We start from the raw sequence: 22,009 nt of genomic DNA, 5'->3' as shown, positions 1-22,009 counted from the left end.
TAATAAGACATGATTTCCCTTTACAGAAACCATGTTGACTTTAGCCCAACAAATTATGTTCTTCTACATGTGTGACTATTTTATTCTTTACTATTGTTTCAACTAATTTGCCCGGTACTGACATTAGCCTTACTGGTCTGTAATTGCCAGGGTCGCCTCTAGAGCCCTTTTAAAATATTGGTGTTATGTTAGCTGTATGTATGTTCCAGTCCTTGGGTACAGAAGCTGTTTTAAAGGATAGGTTACAAACCACAGTTAATAGTGCCACAATTTCACATTTGTTCTTTCAGAACCCTTGGGTAAATGCCATCCAGTCCCGGTGATGTTACCATTAAGTTTTTCAGTTGTTCCAAAACCTCCTCTCATGACACTTCAATCTGTGACAAGTCCTCAGATTCATCACCCACAAAGGACAGTGAACATTTGGGAATCTCCCTAACATCCTCAGCTGTGAAGACTGAAGCAAAGAAATCATTTAGTCTCTCTGCAACAGCTTTATCGTCCTTGATTGCTCCTTTTCTATCTCGATCGTCCAGGGGCCCCACTGTTTTTTAAGCAGACTTCCTGCTTCTAATGTACTTCAAAAACATTTTGCTATTACTTTTTGAATTTTTGGCTAGCTATTCCTCAAAATCTTTTTTGGCTTCTCTTATTACATTTTTACACTTAATTTGGCAGTGTTTATGTTCCTTTCTATTTACCTCACTAGGATTGGACTTCCACTTTTTAAAAGATGTCTCTTTATCTCTCACTGCTTCTTCGACATGGTTGTTAAGCCACGGTGGCTCTTTTTAGGTCTCTTACTATGTTTTTTAATTTGGGGTATTCATTTAAGTTGGGCCTCTATTATGATGTCTTTGAAAAGTGTCCATGCAGCTTGCAGGGATTTTACTTTAGTCACTGTCCCTTTTAATTTCTGTTTAACTAACCTCCTCATTTTTGCATAATTCCCCTTTTTGATATTAAATGCCAGAGTGCTGGACTTCCCACCACAGGAATGTTAAATGTTATTATAGTATGGTCACTATTCCCAAGCGGTCCTATAATACTTACCTCTTGGACCAGATCCTGCACTCTACTCAGGACTAAATTGAGAATTGCCTCTCCCCTTGTGGGTTCCTGTTCCAGCAGCTCCAAGAAGCAGTCATTTAAAATATCGAGAAATTTTATCTCTGCATCTCATCCTGAGGTGACATGTACCCAGTCAATCTGGGGATAATTGAAATCCCCCACTATTATTGAGTTTTTTATTTTGATAGCCTCTCTAATATCCCTTAGCATTTAATAGTCACTATGACTGTCCTGGTCAGGTGGTGGATAATAGATCCCTACTGCTATATTCTTATTAAAGCAGGGATTTACTATCCACAGCGATTCTATGGAACATGTTGATTCATTTAAGGTTTTTACTTCATTGGATTCTACATTATCTTTCACATATAGTGCCACTCCCCCACCCACCCACCCTGTTCTGTCCTTCCAAAATATTTTACGTCCCAGTATGATTACCCATGCTGCTTCCCCCCCGCTCCGATTTCCCCTTGGCTCAGGCACCTGGGGCAGTACCATTCACATTCCGTGCTTTCACTTCTCTGACGAGAGATGAGGCAGAGCGGGGCCGGTTGCCAGCTGCTGATGCATGGGAGGATACTGATTCAAGAGGCTTTCCAAAGGAGTAGACTAAAATTGGAAAGGGAGCTGGTGAGGCAAGTTTATTGGGTAGAACCCTTGCCAAGTGTTTCCACACTCCGGATTTGCTTGTGATTCCTGCTAAGCCGGGAACTCTGCCAGCTCTGGGAGAAGGAAGGAAGAGACCAGAGGCAGAGTAAACAGTCAGCATGCTGCTGTCTTAAGCAGCAGGGAGGAAGAGTGAAACAGCCAAACAGGATGCAATAATAGTTGTTCCTTTTCCCTCTACTGGTCTCTCTCTCAGCTCTCTGTGTGTTGTGCCGTCCAAATGGCACCTGTCCTGTGAGTTCACAAAAGGGATTTAAACGTTGATCTTTGCACAGTGTAAAAAATGACACCGTTTCATGGTCTTTCCATACACGGGCATCTGGAACCTACACTTGGCTCACAAGGTTTACTTGTAGTATGGCCACATAAGCCAAAACACACAGAAAAGGAACCATCAGCGAGCCGGAGTCCCCACAGGTACATTGCTCCAGGGTTTTCTCTAAAGCCAAGGGGCCAGATCACCACAAACTGAGATCAGTCCAAATCTGCTCTGAACTCAACAGGACTTAAACGTGGGCTTAAAGCTGTGAAGTTTCCTGCCTGATATAACCCCTTGATTCTTAATCGTGGTTATGAGAGTCTAAGCGTGGGAGCCGTACAGCGCTGATGACATTTTGGCCTTGCTACGGTGGCTGCTCTGCCTTTCTTTGCCAGTAATTTCATTGTATTTATGTGGAGGAAGGCTAAAGTGCCTTTTTTGCTCTTCTCTTGCCTGCTGAAGAGAAACTGGAGAGATTATGGCTCCAAGCTCTCTTCCCGCCTTCCTAAAACTTACACTTCACCTCTACCTGCCGCTGATTAATCCCCCTCCCCATAACAACATCAGATCTCTACTCTGTGCTCATTAGGCCTCGGTTGGAGCTGTGTGTCCAGTTCTGGGCACCACATGTCAAGAAAGATGTGGAGAAATTGGAGAAGGTCCAGAGAAGAGCCACAAGAATGATTAAAGGTCTAGAAAACATGAGCTATGAAGGAGGGCTGAAGGAATTGGGCTTGTTTAGTTTGGAAAGGAGAAGACTGAGAGGGGACATGAGTAGTTTTCAGGTATCTAAAAGGGTGTTACAGGGAGGAGGGAGAAAAATTGTTCTCCTTGAACTCTGAGGATAGGACAAGAAGCAATGGGCTTAAATTGCAGCAAAGGAGGTTTTGGTTGGACATTAGGAAAAACTTCCTGTCAGGGTGGTGAAACACTGGAATAAATTGCCTAGGGGGGTTGTGGAATCTTCCTCATTGGAGATATTTAAGAGCAGGCTGGATAGACATCTGTTGGAGATGGTCTAGACGGTGCCTGGTCCTGCCGCGAGGGCAGGGGACCGGACTCGATGACCTCCCGTGGTCCCTTCCAGTTCTAGTGTTCTACGATTCTATGAAATGAAAGCTGCCATAGGCACACCAAAGGAGTGTCCATGCAACATGGGCTGTTTCTCCAAAGGCACTTGGAGGTTAGTTTACCATTGGAACAGCTCGGCGAGGGACATGGACCATTCTCCACCACCTGCAGGCTTGAAATGGAGACCGAACATCTTTCTAACAGAGAGATTCTAGTCCAACCACAAGTCAGTAGCTACGGTATAGGAGTCATTGGGTTAAATTCTCTGGATGGGGTTATGCAGAAAATCAGACCAGATAATCACAACAATCCCTTCTAGTCTTCTAACAGCAGTGTATAGCAAAACCACACAATGGTTTAGCATGGGCAATGTGCTATCCAAGTGAAACTGCAAAGGGGAATTTAGGAAGTAAGAATGTACTCACATTGGGATTTGGCCATTACATTGAGGTTAGCATTTGGCTCTTGTAAAAATTACCATGGGAATTTTAATGACCACAGATGCTCAGGTTATCAGTTTTAATCTGTCATCTGACAGCCAGTAGAGTGTCCATCAACAGGGAGCAAGGGTGTTGGTCCAGTACTGACTCAGAGGCAAGTGTGCCATCTAATGTACCACCAGCCCACATCCTGTGGGGTCCATGTGCTCGTAAATCTGATATAGACGGTAGGATTTCCTTCTACGTGGTCCTGATCCTTTGGTTCAGGCCCTTTGTGGATGGCATTAAAGCCAAAAAAGTTTTCTTGTCTAGAAGACTGACCCAGTGGTGCTTGGGTCCTTAACTCAATTAATGTTTGGTTTTTGGAAAATGAAATGAAAACGAACACGCTTCATTTAAATCATTGCTCTGGGGTGGGGGTGGGGCCAGTCTGCAGACTGCCCTGCAGCAGCTTAGGACCAGGTGAGAAGCGCCTCTCCATGGCTGCTGCGGCTCCAGTGGGCACAGCCGGGGAGCAGGGCAGGTCCAAGCTAGTCTGGCCGCTGCACTCCCCAGGCAGAGTGAGGGATGCCGCAAACCATGCACTTTCCGCTCGCTCCCTGACAAAGGGGAACAGCCGGTACAAATCGGGGTGGGGGAAGCTTGAGCCCCTCCCTCCCACCCTACAGGGCACCTGAACAGTGGGAGGTTTGGGGCTGGGGCAGTCCAGACAGGGGTGCACACTCCTAGCCAGTCCCTTTCACCTGCCTGTTAATTCTCACCTTTTCTGTAGGGCAGGGCTATTCTACTTTGGAAGCCCCGGGGGCCACAATGATACCCACAGCTCATGCCAAGGGCTGAAACTTATATATGCAAATGGATTTTCACACTGACAGGCATGAATACAAAGATTAAGGCAAGACTACACAACACGCAGGCCCCATTTAAGTCAGTTCTGCTGATATTAATACAATGAAATATTTACCCCATTTCCACCCGCGTGACAGCACTTTTAACGAGCAATGACAGTCCAGGAATTTACCTACTAAAATACACATCAGCAGAAGACCAGTATATTGACTCACCGTTGGGGAGCGTGTGAATCCAAACCGCGCTGCGGGCTGCAAACCAACGGGCTGCGAGCCACATGTGGTCCGTGGGCCGTTTATTGAGTAGCCCTGCTGTAGGGTTTTCTGAGGAGCAATCCTATTCCAGGCGCATCCTGTTTTTCTGGCACAACCAATCCCTGACCGTGCTTTAAGTTAGGCTAAGAGGAAGCTGCCCGCCAATTTTGGTGGCCTTAGTGCTCACCGTTTAGGAGGCGTGCTTGACAGACGGACAGCTGGACAGATTGACAGAAAGCACTCTCGGATAGATCGTAGATATCACTATGTAGGCACATGCATAAACGTGGCCTGACAGCATTAAATACTAGGAGCTCCTGTTTTCTTAATCACACACATGCTCACATTTGAAAATATTGTCCCAAGCACCCCAGGGCTGTGTGAGTAATGTATGGCACTGGGGATCATTAACATACCTTGTCAGGAACAAAAGTCGATCAAAGCACTAAGGCCAGGAATTTTTTTTACTCAGCCCTGTCTATGATGCTCACCAGCAGTCCAATGAAAGAAGCAAACCACTCTGGCTGGTTTGAAACCAGGAGGAAATCTCTCGTTATCTCCTTTTCTTCCTATTGCAGAGAAGTCCCTCTTGTCAGCCATGGAGGGCCTCCTTCCTACCCTTTCTGAAGGAGGTTCCAGAGTTTTTGATAGGTGTCACATGAACACAAGGGCTCTGAACATTGATTTGCTTTTGGAGGGTAGCTCCTGAAGGATGGGCTGTTGAAGAGTGAAAAAAAAAAAAGCACGGAGTTTGAGAAAACGAAAAAGTGCACACACCGAAATAACGGGGACGTGGCAAGCAGATTAGAGATGAAGGGGCAAAGCTCTGGCGCTCTCAGAAGAACCCTAGCAACAAACCACCTCTTTTCCTTGACTGCTAGGGTTGGAGTTTTCAAGATTCTTCCAGCCCCTCAGACCAGCAGACACCCATAGCTCCCCCTCCCCCCAAGCAAATGTTCTGCAAAAGGAAAGTGAGAGACAAGCTCTGAAAGTGAAATGCCCTTTCTGTTGCCATGGAAATGAAGCTGGAGCGGGAAAAGCTGCCCTCAAAGACAGAGCCCTGTCTAGTCATCTCCACCGCAGCTCATACACAGCCCGCTCAGGTAAGAGCCACACCTGGGCAGATGGCTCGCTCAAGGCCTACACAACATCAAGTCGTGCTGATGCCCATAATACAACCTACTTTCACCAGATGGCCAAATCATATGGCAGATGAGAATCTGTGTCTTATTTCGCTAGAAGCGGGTGGGATCTGGGGCATATGGGTGTTAATACCCACAAGTACGCCTGTGAGGATGTGGCCTGAATACTGCGATCAGCACAAAGGCACAGTGAAAACAGGAGCGTGGGGAGGCTAAGAGCTATTGTTGTTGGCCAGATGTAGACCATGATTTGCTGTAAGAAGAAAAGTTACTCAATAGGAATGAGACGGTAGCAACTCTAGACATGCCTGTTACATGCTACCTGTCGTGGTGAGTCACTCAAAGTATGGAGATTATGTGAAATGGATGAGGCTTGTTCTAACTGGCCACAAATGAAAATCATTTCTATCTGCTCCCAAGACTCTTTGCAAAGATGGTGTGCGTCTAAGGAGTCTCCAGTTCATGCCCGAAGAACCACACATATGCCTGTCGAAAATGTCAGTGAGATGTTCTAAGTCGCCTTAAAAACAGAAGGTATGTCTACACTGCCACCCTCGTTCGAACCAGGGTGGCTAATGTAGTCATTCGAACTTGCAAATGAAGCCCGGGATTTAAATATCCCAGGCTTCATTTGCATGTTCCCGGGCACCGCCATTTTTAAATGCCCGGTAGTTCGAATTACCCACACATGGCATGGGCTAGGTAGTTCGAATTAAAGCTCCTAATTCGAACTACCATTACTCCTCATTGCAGAGATATTTAAATCCCAGGCTTCATTTGCAAGTTCGAATGACTACATTAGCCACCGTAGTTCGAACTAGGATGGCTACTGTAGCTATACCCTAACAGATTTATTTGGGCATAAGCTTACATGGGTAAAATCCATTTTGGCAGATGCATTTAATGAAGTCCAGTTAAAGGACATAGGTGGAGGGTAAATGAGAATCTAGGTGCAGCAGAGTACGTAAAGTTCCCATCCTGATTTAATCATCATAAAAAACCCCACAATGAAATATACACATTGTATTGGTAACTCTGGGATGAGTCTGTAAGAACTCTGACTCCACAAATCTCAACAAACTGGTAAGAACCTGACCTCAGGACTGTACCCATGTCTATCTATGTTTAACCAATGGGCTCTCTCTCTTTTCTTTATAAATAGGTATCAATTTAGTTAATACAGATTGGCTGTAAATGCAAGATCTGAAATAGTCACTGACTTGGAGGGAATATATCCAATTCTTTGGGATTGATAGAACTTTAGAATATGTGATAAATAAGATCCTCAGCGATCCTTATCGCATTTTGACTTGGTGCTGCATTGTGCTACGTTGGACTGTCTTGTTGGCTTTTGGGTCTCCAGTAAGGCCAGGTCTACACTAGAGGGCAATGTCGAACTAAGACACACAACTCCAGTTACATGAATAGCATAGCTGGAGTCAATGTACTTTAGTTCGAGTTCCCACTCAGAGGAGTCAACAGAGACACCCTCCCATCAACTCCCCTTACTCCTTCAACCCGGGGGAGTACCAGAGTCAACGGAAGCATGATCAGCAATCGATTTAGTGGGTCTTCACTAGACCCACTAAATCGACCATTTGGAGATTGATCCCCGCAACACCGATCTCCCGGTAAGTGTAGACAAGGACTATGGTATCAGAGAGGTTGTTTGGTGCTGGCTAGGTTAATCTTATTATTGGATTATCCATCAGCTGTGGAGAGCGGCTGCTCCATTCTTTGCAGTTTGGCCCTAATTGAGTAACTTCTGCTGACTCCCCTGGTATCCCGGTCACACAAACATTGCATTTACATCAGTGACGAAATAAATACACAATGCGACAGGCTTTGCAAGATTACTTTGCAGTCTCTTATGCTGACTTCCCATCCTGCTATTTTCAGATATGACCTTTATTCTGCCAGGACCCTTTGACTAGAAAGATAGCAGCTCCAGCCAATGGCTCAGAAACATCAAATGTACCTTGCTTTAGGGTACTTCTCCAGCTCCTGTTTCCTGTGAGATGTGGCTCAGAGAAACTACCACGTCGCCTTGAGCAGAACTGGGTAGATATTTTCCTTTCTGTTAACATATTGACGTATTGTTTTGAATATATTTTCTCTGTAGTGCGATCACCTTCAGAATAGAATTGGAGCACATAGGAAGTGCTGGGTAGCGTATCATTGAGCAAGAGCCCTATGCTAGATCTCAGAAGAGAAAACAAGCAGGCCTGCGTGAGCGGACGGCCAGTGCAGCGACTAAACCAGCGAAGGCAGGGAATTGCTCGGCCTGGAAACACTGGTCAGGAGGGAGGAAGATGCAAGTCTCCAACCAAGGCCGACAAGCTGGCGCCACGGACCCTGAGAGCAGGTTCCCTCATGGTACCACAGGGGGGAAAATCAAGTGCAGTTGTCCTGAACTGTGATTCTCATCCCTACCCAAACTTCTCTTCCAAGGAGCTGAAACTCTTCCAGTGACCAACAAGTCAACTTCAAAATATGGGAAGAAATTCAGGGAGAGGGCGAGTCTTCAGAAATCTCTGCATTTTTCGTGCACACCCCCCAGACTGGCTACATTCATAAACCATTGCTACCATTTTCTACACAGCGTCATTCCGCGCGAATCCAACCATGGCTAATTAATGCATAGGGTTTTCTCTTCCTTTGGACGCTGCTACGTCATTTCAATAGCGGGCTCACCTGAAAAGCCACATCCCTTTTTTCAGGTGTACTCCAGCATAGGCAACCTCCACTTTGCTATTTGAATCATAAACCTGCTCCCAGTACCATGCATCCCAAAGCGTTACATGGACACCAGTCTGCTCTCCTGTCCACGCTCCTTGCCCACCCACAAGTCTCTTGGGCATGGTTCTCAAGAATGGTTCTAGTATGAACAACAGCAGATTTCAAGAGGAGCTGTTTAATCCAACCAATTATGAGCAATGTTCCCGCTAATCTTGTGTGTGTGTGTAAGTAAAATAAATGTGTTATGTGCACGGAGGCATGTGCAAATGGGCACCACCAGCAGAACCAAAAAAGCCTAACTAATCACCTGGACAGCATCTGAATCGCCTCTGAGTGGCCACGCAAGCACACAGCTTACAGGGAGCACTGATTAGGAGTGAAGAGGAAAGGTTTTAAAACTATGAATTCACTTTGCTTGGACTGGCCTAAAAAGTGTAATGTTTTCCTGTGCTCTGTCAGATAAAATAAAATACATGTGTGTTGCTTTGTAAGTGCCAACCACAATGTATATCTACAGTAAGAGTATTAGTAATAACATTCTATCACCTTAATTTAAACAAAAATCTCATACTGCTTTAGAAATATATCAGTTAAGAGTTATGCCCTCACAACAGACAAGACAAACTAAATATACAGGCTAAAAGAAAACAGGAAAAAGTCTGATTTAATGCAGAAAATAATTAAAATCTCATGCAATCTTCTTAGCTTAGTATCTCTCAGAGTGAAATACTGAAACTCTGAAACTCCTTGCATTATAAAGTCACATCCAGTGCTTAATTTGTGCTAGGGTGAGTCCCGGAATCTCTAGGCTTTGCAGTTCATAGCCCTAGCACTTAGAATCCCACGTTGGAAGTGACCTCAAGAGTCATCGAGTCCAACGCCCTGCCCAAAGCAGGACCAACCCAACTCAATCATCCCAGCCAGGGCATTGTCAAGCCAGGACTTAAAAACCTCTAGGGATGGAGATTCCACCCCCTCCCTAGGGAACCCAGCTCAGTGCTTCACCACCCACCTAGGGAAATCGTTTTTCCTAATCTCCAACCTAGATCTCCCCCACTGCCTCTTGAGCCCATTGCTCCTTGTTCCGCCATCCATCACTGCTGTGAACGGCCTCTCTCCAGCCTCTTGGGAACCCCCTTTCAAGGAGCTGAAGGCTGCTATCAAATGCTACTTCTGGATTTGCACATCATTAGGAATGTAAACATATTCTTTCAGCACCCACATCTAATTGCTTGAGCTCTGGTCACAAATGTGCTAGTTTATTAGTTCTGAGTATGTGAAAAAATTACAAGGGTAATCTTGAAAAAATCTGGGGTTAGAGCCCCAAAAGGGCATAAACACAATAAAATCCGCTATAAACTCTACATTCGCGATTTTAAAAATGATATCTTTCCATAAACATGACATTTCATGAGGGTAGAGTTACTGGTTTTTAACATATACAAAAGGCTACGCTCTAAGCGCTGAACTTGAAAAGGGCGGTGTTGTAGAAATGCTCAATTAATTGCTTCATGTATCTTGAGATGATTATGCAGCGGTAATGGAATGTAATAAGGGGGGTATTAAAACTTCCTTTTAACCTGTCCCATTGCTCGTATAAACCCCAGAAAAGAGCAGCCTCTTCCTCTCTGTATTTCCCAGTAATACAGGAAGGTGCGGAGATTGCTCTGCTTGAAGTTGATCTCGTGGTTTTGAATCGACATGATATTTTACAATGGGGCCTGGTATGCTGTTGTTTCATCTCATCCACATCATTATTCTAAGGGGCGACAGGTTATCAGTTTATGGCACAATTATTAAACAAACAGAGCTGCAAATCCTACACTTCCAGATGACAATATTGGCTAAATATTAGCTAAATTCTATGGAAAAAGCAACGTCTGGGGACTCTCCCATGGGTTGGGGAAGAGTCAACAGGGTTTTATAAATGGAAATTGTGCCCCCCCATCGACGAGAGTTCTTTGAGGGGGTCAACAAGCACGTGGGCAAGGAGATCTAGTGGCTAGAGTGTACTTGGATTTCCTGAAAGCCTTTGACAGGGTCCCCCACCAAAGGCCCTTAGGCCAAGTGAGCTGTCGTGGGGTAGGAGGGAAGGTCCTTCCATGGCTTGGTAACTGGCTCAAAGACAGGAACCAAAGGGTAGGAATAAATGGTCAGTGGTCGGAATGGAGGGAAGTTCACAGTGTGGATCCCTCCCTCCCTTCCCCAGCTGTACGAGTCTTGGGGGGGGGGGGGTAAGGGGATGCCTCCAGTGGCCGAGTGCTGGAGAGGTGCACCTGGGTGCCCCACGGCTGCACACGGACTCTCGGGCTGCCAACCCTCCAGCACCATCCTGGAGCCTCGGGAATTAAGGATGATTCTTCAATTAAAGACGATGCCGTGACGACACCTCCGGGAAGGCAAGCCACAGCGCTAGCAAGCCTACTGGACACATGGCTCAAGGGGCGGGGAGACAGTGGCGTTTCTGAACGGGCAAACCAAAGGCGGCCGCAGCCGGGGTGCTCTGGGAAAGCCAGGGCGCCACGTGCACAGCTGGTGTTTTCTAAGGGACTAACAGCCAAGCTCTCCATCGTGTGGCAGGGTGTTCACGGGGCCTTGGTGTGACGCCAGCCCACACAGGACTCCCCCCGCAGGGTGACATACTCTGCCACCCACGCCCATATCTTCCCTCCCCACACTGGCCTTGCCCAGCTTCCTGTGTCCCCAGCCACATTCTGCAGCCTGCCCCCACGCCTGGGTCGATTCTCTCCACTTCCTCGACATGCACAGCCACATCCCCTCTTCTCCCAGAACCCCCCACCCACTGCCCCCAGCCAAGCGCACTCCCCTAACATTCACACCCCACCCCCCCGGACATGCCCAGCCCACGGCCCATCTTCCCCTCTTCCTGACCCAGAGGCGCTGCCCATGTGCTTGCTCCGTCTGTTGTTATGACTGTCTTGACGCAATACCGCTGCATGGAGGAATGGCTCACTGCTATTTGGCAGCCTCCCACAGCCGGCTCCACTCCGCACACTGCATTCAGCCCTGGTGACTCATGCTCACACACTAGCCAAGATTCGCTCTGTATACAGTTGTAGGACGGCTTTAAAGGGACACGCCACTGAAAACTCCACCCACTTCACAAGGCTCCAGCCTCAGCACCGTCCCAGCAGGGAAGATAAATTGTCTGTGCTAAACATTTTGGGAATGTGCGTAGGGACAGAAAGAGTGAATCACAAATTCCTGAGCTCAGTCCTCGTCAAACTGTCCTCCTTTCATTTACTGACCCTGTGACTTTGGACAACCGACGCTGCCCCAGCCTCAGTTTCCCCATCAGTAAAATGAGGATAATAATATTTACCTCTATAATACATCACTGGTTTCTATTCAGATTTAATTAATACATACCTGTAACTCTGGCATATCTTTGAGTACTGATCGGTCTTTGCAATATTAATCCCATTCTTCCAATGTGGGGTGTTTTTGGGGGCTGCAGTAGGGTGGGGCGGTATATTTAGCTACAGATTTCTTGTAAATGGTCTTTAGTACATTATATCTTGTGACGTCAATTTCATGCACTTGATGCCTGGTGTTTCAACAGCCGGCCCCCGTGTACAATTCAGCACACAATACAAGACTTTCTTGCAAGTGGCAAATATTTATTCCTTTTTGTTAGTTGCTCAACTGGATTGCGAGAATCCAAGCGACTAAGAAGTCCATTGGCATGGCTGTGTCTTGCTTTGCTTTACACCGAAGATTGCCCGGGTCTCTTTCTGTGCATTGCTGCTGAAGGTGAAAAGGGTGGTGAACGGAAGCGTGTGGGGAGAGAGCCGTTCAAGGTATTGCTAGTGGGATAACTCAGCTGACATACTGGAACCTGAGGGTACAACGGGTGACCTTCGCAATGTCTTGTAGGCAGAGGGTGTCCTGCGAGGGTTGCCATGGACTATTCCGCCGGTGACTGCTTAGCGCAATCCAGGAGATGTTGACCAGGCTATTTGAAGAGACCGACATATCATGCTGGGGAAAAAACCCCCAGATCAGCTTGAGTCAGGGCTGGCAATCAGAGCGGTATCTGCAGCCTGTGGCACATAGTCAGGCGTTGGGATCTTGACAGCCCTTGCTTGCCGTCCATTCCCGGAAAGTAGCACCCTTCTCCTCTCTGGGGCTCAGAGGTGCAGCTCAACCAACGTGCGGTTCAGGTGAGAAAACGAGGAGCCAGCCATCGGTAAAGCCAACCAGCTGACTCCTGCTCGTCAGGTACAGGGAGTGGCGCTGGCCGGGGCAGAGACAGTCTACGTTCAAAGGGGTAAAGGTTGCTTGTAATTTTTTTTGCACACTGTCAGCAACAGCCTCCGTTCAGAACGGCTTCCCCTGCTCCTGTCTCTCAGCAGGACAAACAGGCCGTCTCTTATCCTCTCTTCCCTTGTCCTGCTGCTCCCTTGGAGCATCATCTCCGGCCTGTTTCCTGTCCGTTCACCAAAGGGTCCGCTCCCCTGGGCAAAGAATTCAGCAGCCTCCTGCCCATTACACCTGCAAAAATCAGGTGTGTCAATGGCTGCTAATTCACATGGACTGCATCTACTGCAGAGCCGAAAGGGGAGGGGCTCAGTTTGTAAAATCCATTTTATTTACTCTGCCTGCAAAACATCATGCCAGCACCTATGCGTGCATCAGAGGAATCAGGGAGTGAGTCTTTACAAGCCTTTTTCCCCTATGGACTAAGCGGGCCGCAGCTGGAGATTCTGTGGTGCTTCAAAGGAATTTCTTTAGACCCCTCCTCTCAGTAGAACGCTTGTGGCTTTTAACCTGGTTAAAACTGACAAGTCATTGCTATAAGACAGTATCTTGAAATTTGGTGGTGTTTGAAATCTAGATAATGTATGTGGCAACGACTCATTTCTAGTAAGCACACATCAAGTTTACCAATGCTAATCAAAATAGACTCTTCTGAGGAGTTACAAAGTATACAGTGTAATCTTCCACGTTCTTTAAAATGCATTGGGTCCGATTTTGGCACAAATACAACCCTCTCTGGCAGTGCAAAGGGACCTTAACATGAGCCTACTGTCAATTACATTTACACTTCTTGTAAGGCCGATCTACACGGCCAAAGTGGTGCAAAGGGGGCCTAGTGTAAATGAAAATTAGCCACACAGAGTCTTTTAAGGCAGCATCCTTGGCTGTTTTGTTGTTGTTTGTTGTGTTCTACTTTGCAAAGTTGTATAATCTTCAATGCAAACCAAAGTGATTCTGGAGTATTGTGTGTTTCAGGGCTGTCATTTCTGAATGGACTGTTACATAAAGTACTCTACAGATGTAGACACCGAAATGTATGAACAAATGTGTATGCGCCCCGTTACGCTGCCAAAACGGGGGCCATGAAGCTGCTTGAAATTATTTAAATGCTTTTATTGTCAAAAATGGCTTTTTTAAATAAAAGGAACCAGAATGCGTACTAATGATTGATTTTAAAATTTATTTCCATTGTGTGCATTTCGCTGTTTTCTTCTTTTCTTTTTTCTTTCATTTCTTCCCCATCTCATTTCTCATTTTTCCCTTTTTTAAAAAAAAGACTCAAATGATATTTTCCCTAGCATTTTCAAACACCAAAAATATAGACTTCTTGTGTCTTCATTTGTGTGTTTTAAAAATTCAAGTGTTAAGAAATGGATCAAAATGGAAACTGACTGGGAAAATAAACTGATTCATTTCAAGCCTGGAAAATGGAAAGCAATATATCGTTTTCAAAGGGGCGTAGTGCAGCTGTTTGACATTAAATTGCATTCTTCTTCTTCTTCATCTTTTCTTGTGCTCCGATTCTTTCCAAGAGCTTTGTGAACTCAGCTCTGTCTGACAACGTCCGGGGCTTTTCAGAAATGTTTGCAGTTGGTTGGCAGAGTTTCATTTCAGAGCTGCCTTCACATGTTGGGCCTGGAGCCAAATGAGAGTCCCACTCTCTCTGCATCAGTTTCATGAGGAAACGCTGGCTGATTGCTTTCCGCAGCGAGGCAGTGATGAAATGCACAGCCAAACTCCTCCCTCTTCCACCTGCACCGCACCATATAAATTCCGTTCAGGGCTGCTCTGGCTGGGGGTCAGTGCCTGTGGCAGTATTTTTTCCCTAATGTGACTGCTGCTGCTGTTCGGTTTCCAGCTGTCTCATCTCCAGCAGGTGGAGAGCTAAGCGACATGGAAGCATCACATTTCCTGGAGAACGGGAATATTCCCCAAGAAGCAAACCGGTCAGGGTGCAATTGGATGAAAGTTTGCACCTTGGCAGCTCTGGTTCTTTCAACACTGGTTGTGGTTCCACTTTTGATTGTCTGCTTCCTGTGCCTTCACAGACAGGTAAGGAGAGCGCAAAAATAGCAGAGTTATAAAGCATAAAGGATGTGAATATGACCTGATGGTGTGTGAGCTTTGCCTGCTATTAATTCCGTTCCTTCTTGGAGCCAACGCGTTGCCTAGACAGCTTACATGTGCGCAAGAGCTTCCGCCTCTAGGGGTGGGAAATTTTCATTCATTCTGCTTTGGTTTAGAAATGATGAAGTCAGGTTTTTTCTTCTCCTCTCTCCTTGCCTGCTATGCCCACTGCTGTTGTTATTAATGACTACCTGGTAAGGGGAAGGCGGGACCAGGAGTCCGTTCATCCCCAGGCCCCCCTAAACCTGCAACTTGAATCCACATTGCTCCTTTTCCCGCAGCAGCCCTGTCTCTTTCAATGCAGCGGTGGCCCAGGAAACTGCCAATCTGGGGTTACCCGGCTTGACTTTGAACCGAACATTTATTTGATGCAGCTGCCTTTGTATGTATAGCCTGACCACAGGGGACAGGCACCTGCCAACTCCCTGCCGACGTCCAAAGGGGTCTCACACCAAGGAGAGGGGCGAGGTGTGTACAGCTAGGAGGGAAAAGATGCTGCTAGGCAAAAGGAACAGGCTGTCTGTCAGGTGGCGGGGTGTCTCTGACTAGGAAACACGCCACTTGAGACATCTGTAGCTAGGCCGGAGAGAGTGGGGGAGCAACCGCCCTGCTCCGGCAGAGGGAAGGTCTCAGAGGGCCCAGCTGAAGCAGATGCAAGGAACTGTGACTCCATGGAACATGGACTTGCCCGTGCTCACGTCGGGACTGAGCTGAGCAGAAAAGGCCAGTTTTCAGCAATGGCTCCAAGAACGGGGGGAAGAAGTTCTCAGAGTCAAACACCTCCGGGAAGCAGGATCACTGGGGCTGAGGGGGTATCACGAGTAACAGTGGGGAGCGATCCTGGAAGGTGCTGCTCGCGCCTACAGAATGCAGAGCACCCTCCGTTCCCATGGGGCTAGGGTGTTGCGCCCCCCCCCCCCCCCAGGAGCAGAGGGGAGAGCTGTAAAAAATCATCTTGGTGCAACTTTTTTTCTTAAGTTCTCCCCCCTCCCCTTCCCACCAGTCTGTTTTGCAGCTGTAACACGGGAGCCCCGTGACACGTGCTGTGCTCAAAATTGCCTGCCATTGACCGTAAGCTACCATGCCACTGGCAGATGAATGCACACCCCATCCCGTAAGACTTCTACCTCCTTCCCCTTTTCTCCCTCCGCTGACAGACCATGGGCGGAACAGACCAAGCCCTCGCTTTACTCAGCAAAGGGCACGACCAGCTAATTGACTCCATCCAGCTGCAAGGTCATGACAAGTCTGCTAGTCTGGTATTTGGAACTGAGCGGCTCTGCAGAGCTTGCTGGCGAGCCCCCATCTCCTGGCGCCGAGCCCCGGCTCACCAGAGTCTCGCCAGGGAAGTCGGGCCCTGGACAGAGCCAGTGAGTTGGGGTTCCTCCTCCCGCGCCCATGTGCACACGCTTCCCCAGGCAGCGGGACTGAGCTGCCCTTCTTGCGGCCTTGGGGCTGATGTGTAGCTGGGGGCTCAAATGGAGCAGTTGGAGGCACGAGGGCAGAGGCCTAGGCCGATGATGTCACTGACTTCCCGGGATGCCACCGTGGGCAAGCTTGTAGCGTGGCGCCCGCCCACCGAGAAGACGCTCCGGCTGGCCACACACCTGACCTTTCCTGGAGACGCGTCAATGCACTTTTAAATCAAATAAACTGTGTATGCTTTAAAATGCAGTGTGATGTCATTTCACAAAAGGGGCAAAGCCACAGGGAGAGGTGGAGTAACAACTCCTGAAGGGTTTTCTGCATGTTTTAAACCCAGAATCTCTGCATCTAGACACAAGAGCTCCCACCGCCACAGCTCCAGGGCAGCCACAGATTCATAACCCCCTAGACATGGCTTGCCCACTGGAGAGCGACAGAGACGCTGGAGTCTGTGGTCTCCCACGTCATTTAGACTCTTGCTCTTGCCAAAATCGCTGCCGACATTGCCAATGAAAACAGCCCCAGGGAGAGAGAGCAATTGCTTTGCAGTGAAAGCGACGAGCCACTTGAAAGGGACCAAAGAGAAATCGGTCTCCTCTTATAACCGAAAGGTGTCTGGGGCCTGCCGCACGCACACACGGAATGTCAGTTGATAGGGGTGGACGTCCCCGTCCACAGCATGCAACATCCTGACCAAACTTTGCTTCTCTCCACAGTCTCCTGAGATCTGCTGGGCTCATGCAACTTGTAAGTATCACGTTTTCTGACTTCTACCATTCAGACAGTTTGGTGCAGGCGACTAGATTACAAGACTGGAGTGCAGGTCGAACATGTCTAGTCCGGCAACATCCGTGGGCTGGAATGATCTGAGTAGTCACATGTCCACTTATCACGGGTGTGGTCAAGTTTCCCACAGTCCCATCAAGTTTGTTTACAGCCCCCAGGCCTGGCTCTCAGGGTTCTGGGCTGGTCTTTAGCTCTAATTTACCCCTGAATGTCTTCTAAGAGCCCAGGAAGCAGGGGAAGTGTTGGTGATGCTTCTAGACAATACTGACTTCCCCTAGTTTGGCAAATTCTCTGGTTCAGCACCGGTCAGGTCCCGAGGGTGCCGGACTAGAGAGATTCCACCTGTATTTCTCCCGTCTCAACGAACAGCGGTAAATAATGGAAACAGAGAAACATGAAGCCTGGGTGATCGAGGGGCTGCTGTAGGCAAGTGGGTGTTAGTCACTTCGCAGTTCTGTTCCCAGCGCTATCAGATAAAGCGTCTCTTTTAAAGTGCAGTTCTGCTCTGAAATAGGACTCATTGAAAAAAGGTGGGTTTTCTCCTAGCATGTGCCGCCTGTAATCTCATCCCGGGGTCTGTTTGGTGTAAGAAAGCACCAAGAAGAAAGAGGTCAGAAATGCAACTTGTTACATCTGGAGCAAGACCTAGTTTTAGCTTGTCAGTTCCTTCCTGGCTGAAACGAAATCGATATCAAACCCTTTCCAGCCAAGTTAAGAACGTGTCGGATTAGTTTCTAAACAGATTTAATTAAATCAGTGAAACTGTGCTGCATAGACAAGCCCTTAGCTAACAAGTCTCTTGATGACTGATGAGTATCTGGATAGACTCCAGCAGTCTCCCAGAGAGCTGCTGGCTCTGGACAGTAGCGGGAGGAAATAGAGGCACGTTATTCAGCACAGAAAGCTGAAAAGCAAGACAGGCCCCCGAGGGGTGAGTAAGGAAATGCCGCATGGACCGGCACTGTCCAGAGCGAAAAGCTGATTTGGGGGGGATGGGCTGGATTTGTGTCTACAGCTTGCAGCAGGCTGAAAGAGGAAGGTGCTCTCGCCACTCGTGAGGAGAGGGAGTCGGTTTCTGAAAAGTTCTGCTTAGCTTTTCCAAGCAGAGGGACAGCTGGGCTAATTTTAGAGTGGCCAAGCAAGAAGGGGCCCTGTGAGCAGCAATCAGACGTTTCTCTGTTTCTGACTAGAGACGGGCTCAGACCAAGCCCCTGGGCCGAGGGATCCCCCCTCGCATCCCGGGTGACAGAATGTAGGTCTGGATTGAAGAGAGGAATCCCTTCATGTAGTTAACAGACCCCCAGCTCCAAACAGCCCAGAACTCTCAGAGCTTGGGTCCTGATCTTAATGTCGCGGCTCACACCCTTTCCTAGAGAAGATCTTCAAGGAAAAGCCACAATGCACATAACTTCCCTCTTCTCCCCTGAGACCTGAAATCAGAGCGATAAGGAAAAGGTCAGAAGAGAGTGTCAACTATTGGGGAGCATTTACAAACCGACAAGGGGAAGTCTAGGCACTGGGCTTTGTCTAACCGCCTTGTCTGCTTTTCCCTTGGTTTTCTTCCTTGCCTGGTTTCTTTCCGGAAGTGCCTTCCGAAAAGGACCGTATCGTCACGTGGAAGTGGAACTTGACAAGCTGCAGCAGCTTTGTGAAGAATGACGCTAACCAAACGCTGGAGATCCTGCAAAGCGGCATGTACTTCATCTACGCCCAGGTGACCCGCACGAAGAAAGCGCAAGGTTATTTCACTATCACGCTGTACCAAGAGAAGATTCTCTACAACCAGATAACTGGGACCAATTCTGAGGAGGGCACGGCCTCCATACATTTTGGGAGGCCCTATTTTCTGAGGAAGGGGGAGAAGCTAAACTTCAGCATCAATGAAGGGCTTCATTACATACAGACAGACAACCAGACTTACTGGGGGCTGTACAAATTGTAACCGAGCCCCTCCCCCCCCCGCCCTTTGAGTCAGCTCCTCTCCCCCTCCAAGGAACATTAGGGATCGAAGCCCAGAGTGGGCATGTTTATAATTTCTCTCCATCAAATTCAAAACAATGACCCTTTGGACTTCCTCGTCTTCCCGTTGGAGTGATTCGAGGGGCGTGCTCAGCAAGAGGGGACTGTGTGACTCTATCGGATCTGCCGCAAGGTAGGGGAGGAAGAGGCTTCTAGACCCAAAAGCCACCCTCTGAGGCTTAGAAAGTTTGGTTTGAAAATCCGGGGCGAAAGAATCACAGTGTCCCGCCCACTCGCCACTGGGAAGCAGTTTCCCTCCACAGCCGGCTGCCCTAGCGTGCTGGCCGACAGGGACTGTCCTTTGTCCATGGTGTGATGCATGATGTGCAGGCGGGGCAGACTGTCTGGGATTGAGGGAACACGTGTAAGAGCAAATGGGAGAGAGAGACAGGTCCTAGCTCCCTTCCAGGGGCTCCGGGGAACATTCTCTCCTGTCCGTCCCCCTCTCTCCTCACATACCAGCATAACGCAGGTGAACAGGAGCCCCAAGGTCTGTGGGGGTTCAGTCCAAGTGGGGCCTTTGCATGCATGATCAATACCAAGTACAGCTGCTCTTGGAGGCACTGAGGAACCAAGAGGACACCCAGAATCCGTGTCCAGATGAAGATGCAAGGTCCCACGGAGGGTAGGCGTTGCTCTTTCAGGATACTGGCAGTGTCCCGAAACAGCAACGCCACCTCTTTAAAAGCCTTCCCCGAAATAGCGGGCGTACTAACCCCCTTCCACGGGGTTAAGGGATTTGTCGGAATAGGGCCTTATTTTGAAATTTGGCCTTGTCTACACAGCGCCAAGTTTCAAAACAAGCTCTTTGGACGTAGACTCGGAATAGGCTCTGCAAACTGTGCAGCGCACATGGCGCAGCTTATTCCGACAGAAGGGTGCTGTCTAGACCCACCCATACACAGCCCATTGTCTATTGTACAGCTGTAACAGGGCCCGTAACAGTGCAGGTCCAACCGCACCGAGCAGCCTTGGCACTGGAGGGGGACGTCCCTATAATGTCCGTAGCTCCAGTCTGTGGATGAAACACACGCATGGACAGGAAGCAGCGCACCCATCTCTCTACTGACCGGGGGGGGGGGAGGGGGAGGCACAACAGTAGAAGTCAAGATAGAGAGGGAGTGCGATCTAGACGGGAGAGCTGGGGATGGAGACGGAGTTGTACGCTCTGCTCCTCTGCTGAGCTACTCTGTGACGTGGGCTAATAAAGCAACGTGGGTGTGCCTCAGTTTCTCCTCCCTAAGGCAGGCGCACCAGTGTATTTACCTACCTCACAGGGATGTTGTGAGGCTGAATAAATGGACTTTGTAAAGTACTTGGAGTGCTGTCAGTCACACAGTTGGCTTGTGGTTCCTTGGCTGGCGTCCCAGGGCAAGCACCTCTGAGGGGTATGTGCGTGCGTTCACGCAAATAGCCATCCTTGCATGAATAAAGCCTCCTCGGACAGTCCTTGATACAAAGTGCAGCATGGTGGATTGTCACAGGCTAATACAAGCACTACTGAGCCGAATCGCAATGTAGAGCGAGTTTGGTGGACTGCAGCAGTTTGCCATTTTATTTTCTGTGTACTCTAAATAGCACGGTGCCTGCTTTACAGAAATGGACGCCATTTTGTGTTCATTTCAGTGCAGACCTTTAAGGGGGGGGGGGAAGACACACACAGCGCTCTCGCCTGGAGACTTTACCTTTGTTCTTTCTTTCCTGTCATGTTCTTTTCCATAATAAATACGTGCAGCTCCCTAGTGTAAGGCCTATGGCTAAACATCATCGTTTGCAAATACATTTCTCCACCCTTTGCCCGACTCTACTGTTCTGGCCGCAGAGTCTCTGACACCCAGTTCTCTCATGTGTAAGAAGAGATAACACCACTCACTTATCTATTTCATGGTGGGGGGGGGGGGGGAACAAAGGCTGAGAAGCAGACCTACTCTCTTTTTACACATCTCTAGCCTCACAGAGCCCTGAACTTCAAGGCCAGAAGGGACCGTCATGGTCACCTACACTGGCCTCTGCACATTGCAGGCCACAGCCCCTCAGAAATCTCCTTTTGTAAGAGACCCCTAATCTCTGGCTGAGTCACTGGAGGCTTCAAGTCAGGATTTACAGGCTCCGAATCCTGGAGACTCCACCCCTTTTTCCAGGTCAGAGTAGCAAGTGACCGGTGACCTACACTGCAGAAGGCGGCGAAAATCCCTCCCCTCCCCCCACTGCTCATCTGACTCAGGAGAAAATTCCTTCTTCCCCTCAAATATGCCCATCTGTTGGACGTCGACCATGGGGCCAGACAGCTGGGAAAGAGCTCTCTGTAGTAACTCACAGCCCTCCCCAGCCACTGCCCCATCTCCAGGAATTGAGGATCTTTGCTACCAGCAGCTGCAGATGAGCTGCATGATTCCTGTTAAGAAGGGGACAGGGTGAGCAAGGAAAGCTATTGCCTCAGCTGCCGGGTGTTTCCAATCTCCTGGGAGTGACGTTGCTACAACACCACCGCGTTACAGTCAAATTCTGTCTTGTGAGCTCTGTGAGCCAGTGTGCAGTGTGTGGGAGAATGTGTGCGGATGTGCAAGGGGGCACGGCTGTCTATAACTGAACATGGGCACAATTGTGAGAGAGAGCAGGCAGCCGGTGTGGGGATGCAGACAAAAGTGTGCATCTGTGTACACAAAACACAGGTAGGGGGTGGCAGGTGCGTGTACAGATGGCAGGTCTGAGTTTGTGCACAGACAGCAGAGTTTGGTGTGTATTTGCGAATGTGCAGGAAACAGGTGTGCTGCCTGTAGACCACAACGGTAGGTGTGTGGGTGTGTACAGAGAGTGGGGTGTGTACAGAGAGTGGGGTGTGTATCTGGTGGTACAGGAAGCTGGCAGGGGAATGCACTA

At 48.5% G+C, this 22,009-nt stretch overlaps 1 protein-coding gene and 1 long non-coding RNA gene across 5 annotated transcripts in view; one reads left to right on the top strand and one right to left on the bottom strand.

The window, feature by feature from the left end:
- Positions 1-22,009, bottom strand: part of LOC112546759 (uncharacterized) — a 196,249-nt gene that overhangs the window by 78,947 nt on the left and 95,293 nt on the right. The gene's annotated exons all lie outside the window — the stretch shown is intronic.
- Positions 14,560-20,493, top strand: TNFSF18 (TNF superfamily member 18). The gene is made up of 3 exons (XM_006128818.5): positions 14,560-14,824; positions 17,041-17,071; positions 18,697-20,493. The coding sequence occupies exons 1-3, from the start codon at positions 14,666-14,668 to the stop codon at positions 19,050-19,052; spliced, it is 546 nt and encodes a 181-aa protein (XP_006128880.2). The 5' UTR covers positions 14,560-14,665; the 3' UTR covers positions 19,053-20,493.

The sequence above is a fragment of the Pelodiscus sinensis genome, chromosome 9 (assembly GCF_052426305.1).
Source record: "Pelodiscus sinensis isolate ZL-2025 chromosome 9, ASM5242630v1, whole genome shotgun sequence".
In the NCBI taxonomy this organism is placed as follows: Eukaryota; Metazoa; Chordata; order Testudines; family Trionychidae; genus Pelodiscus; species Pelodiscus sinensis.
This window is presented reverse-complemented; position numbering and strand designations above follow the sequence as displayed.

Bases quoted from the DNA above. Each gene is read 5' to 3' on its own strand.
- TNFSF18 (XM_006128818.5), top strand. From the start codon at position 14,666: ATGGAAGCATCACATTTCCTGGAGAACGGGAATATTCCCCAAGAAGCA. The intron at 14,825-17,040 runs GTAAGGAGAGCG...TTCTCTCCACAG, and splicing joins TCCTGTGCCTTCACAGACAG to TCTCCTGAGATCTGCTGGGC. The intron at 17,072-18,696 runs GTAAGTATCACG...TCTTTCCGGAAG, and splicing joins CTGCTGGGCTCATGCAACTT to TGCCTTCCGAAAAGGACCGT.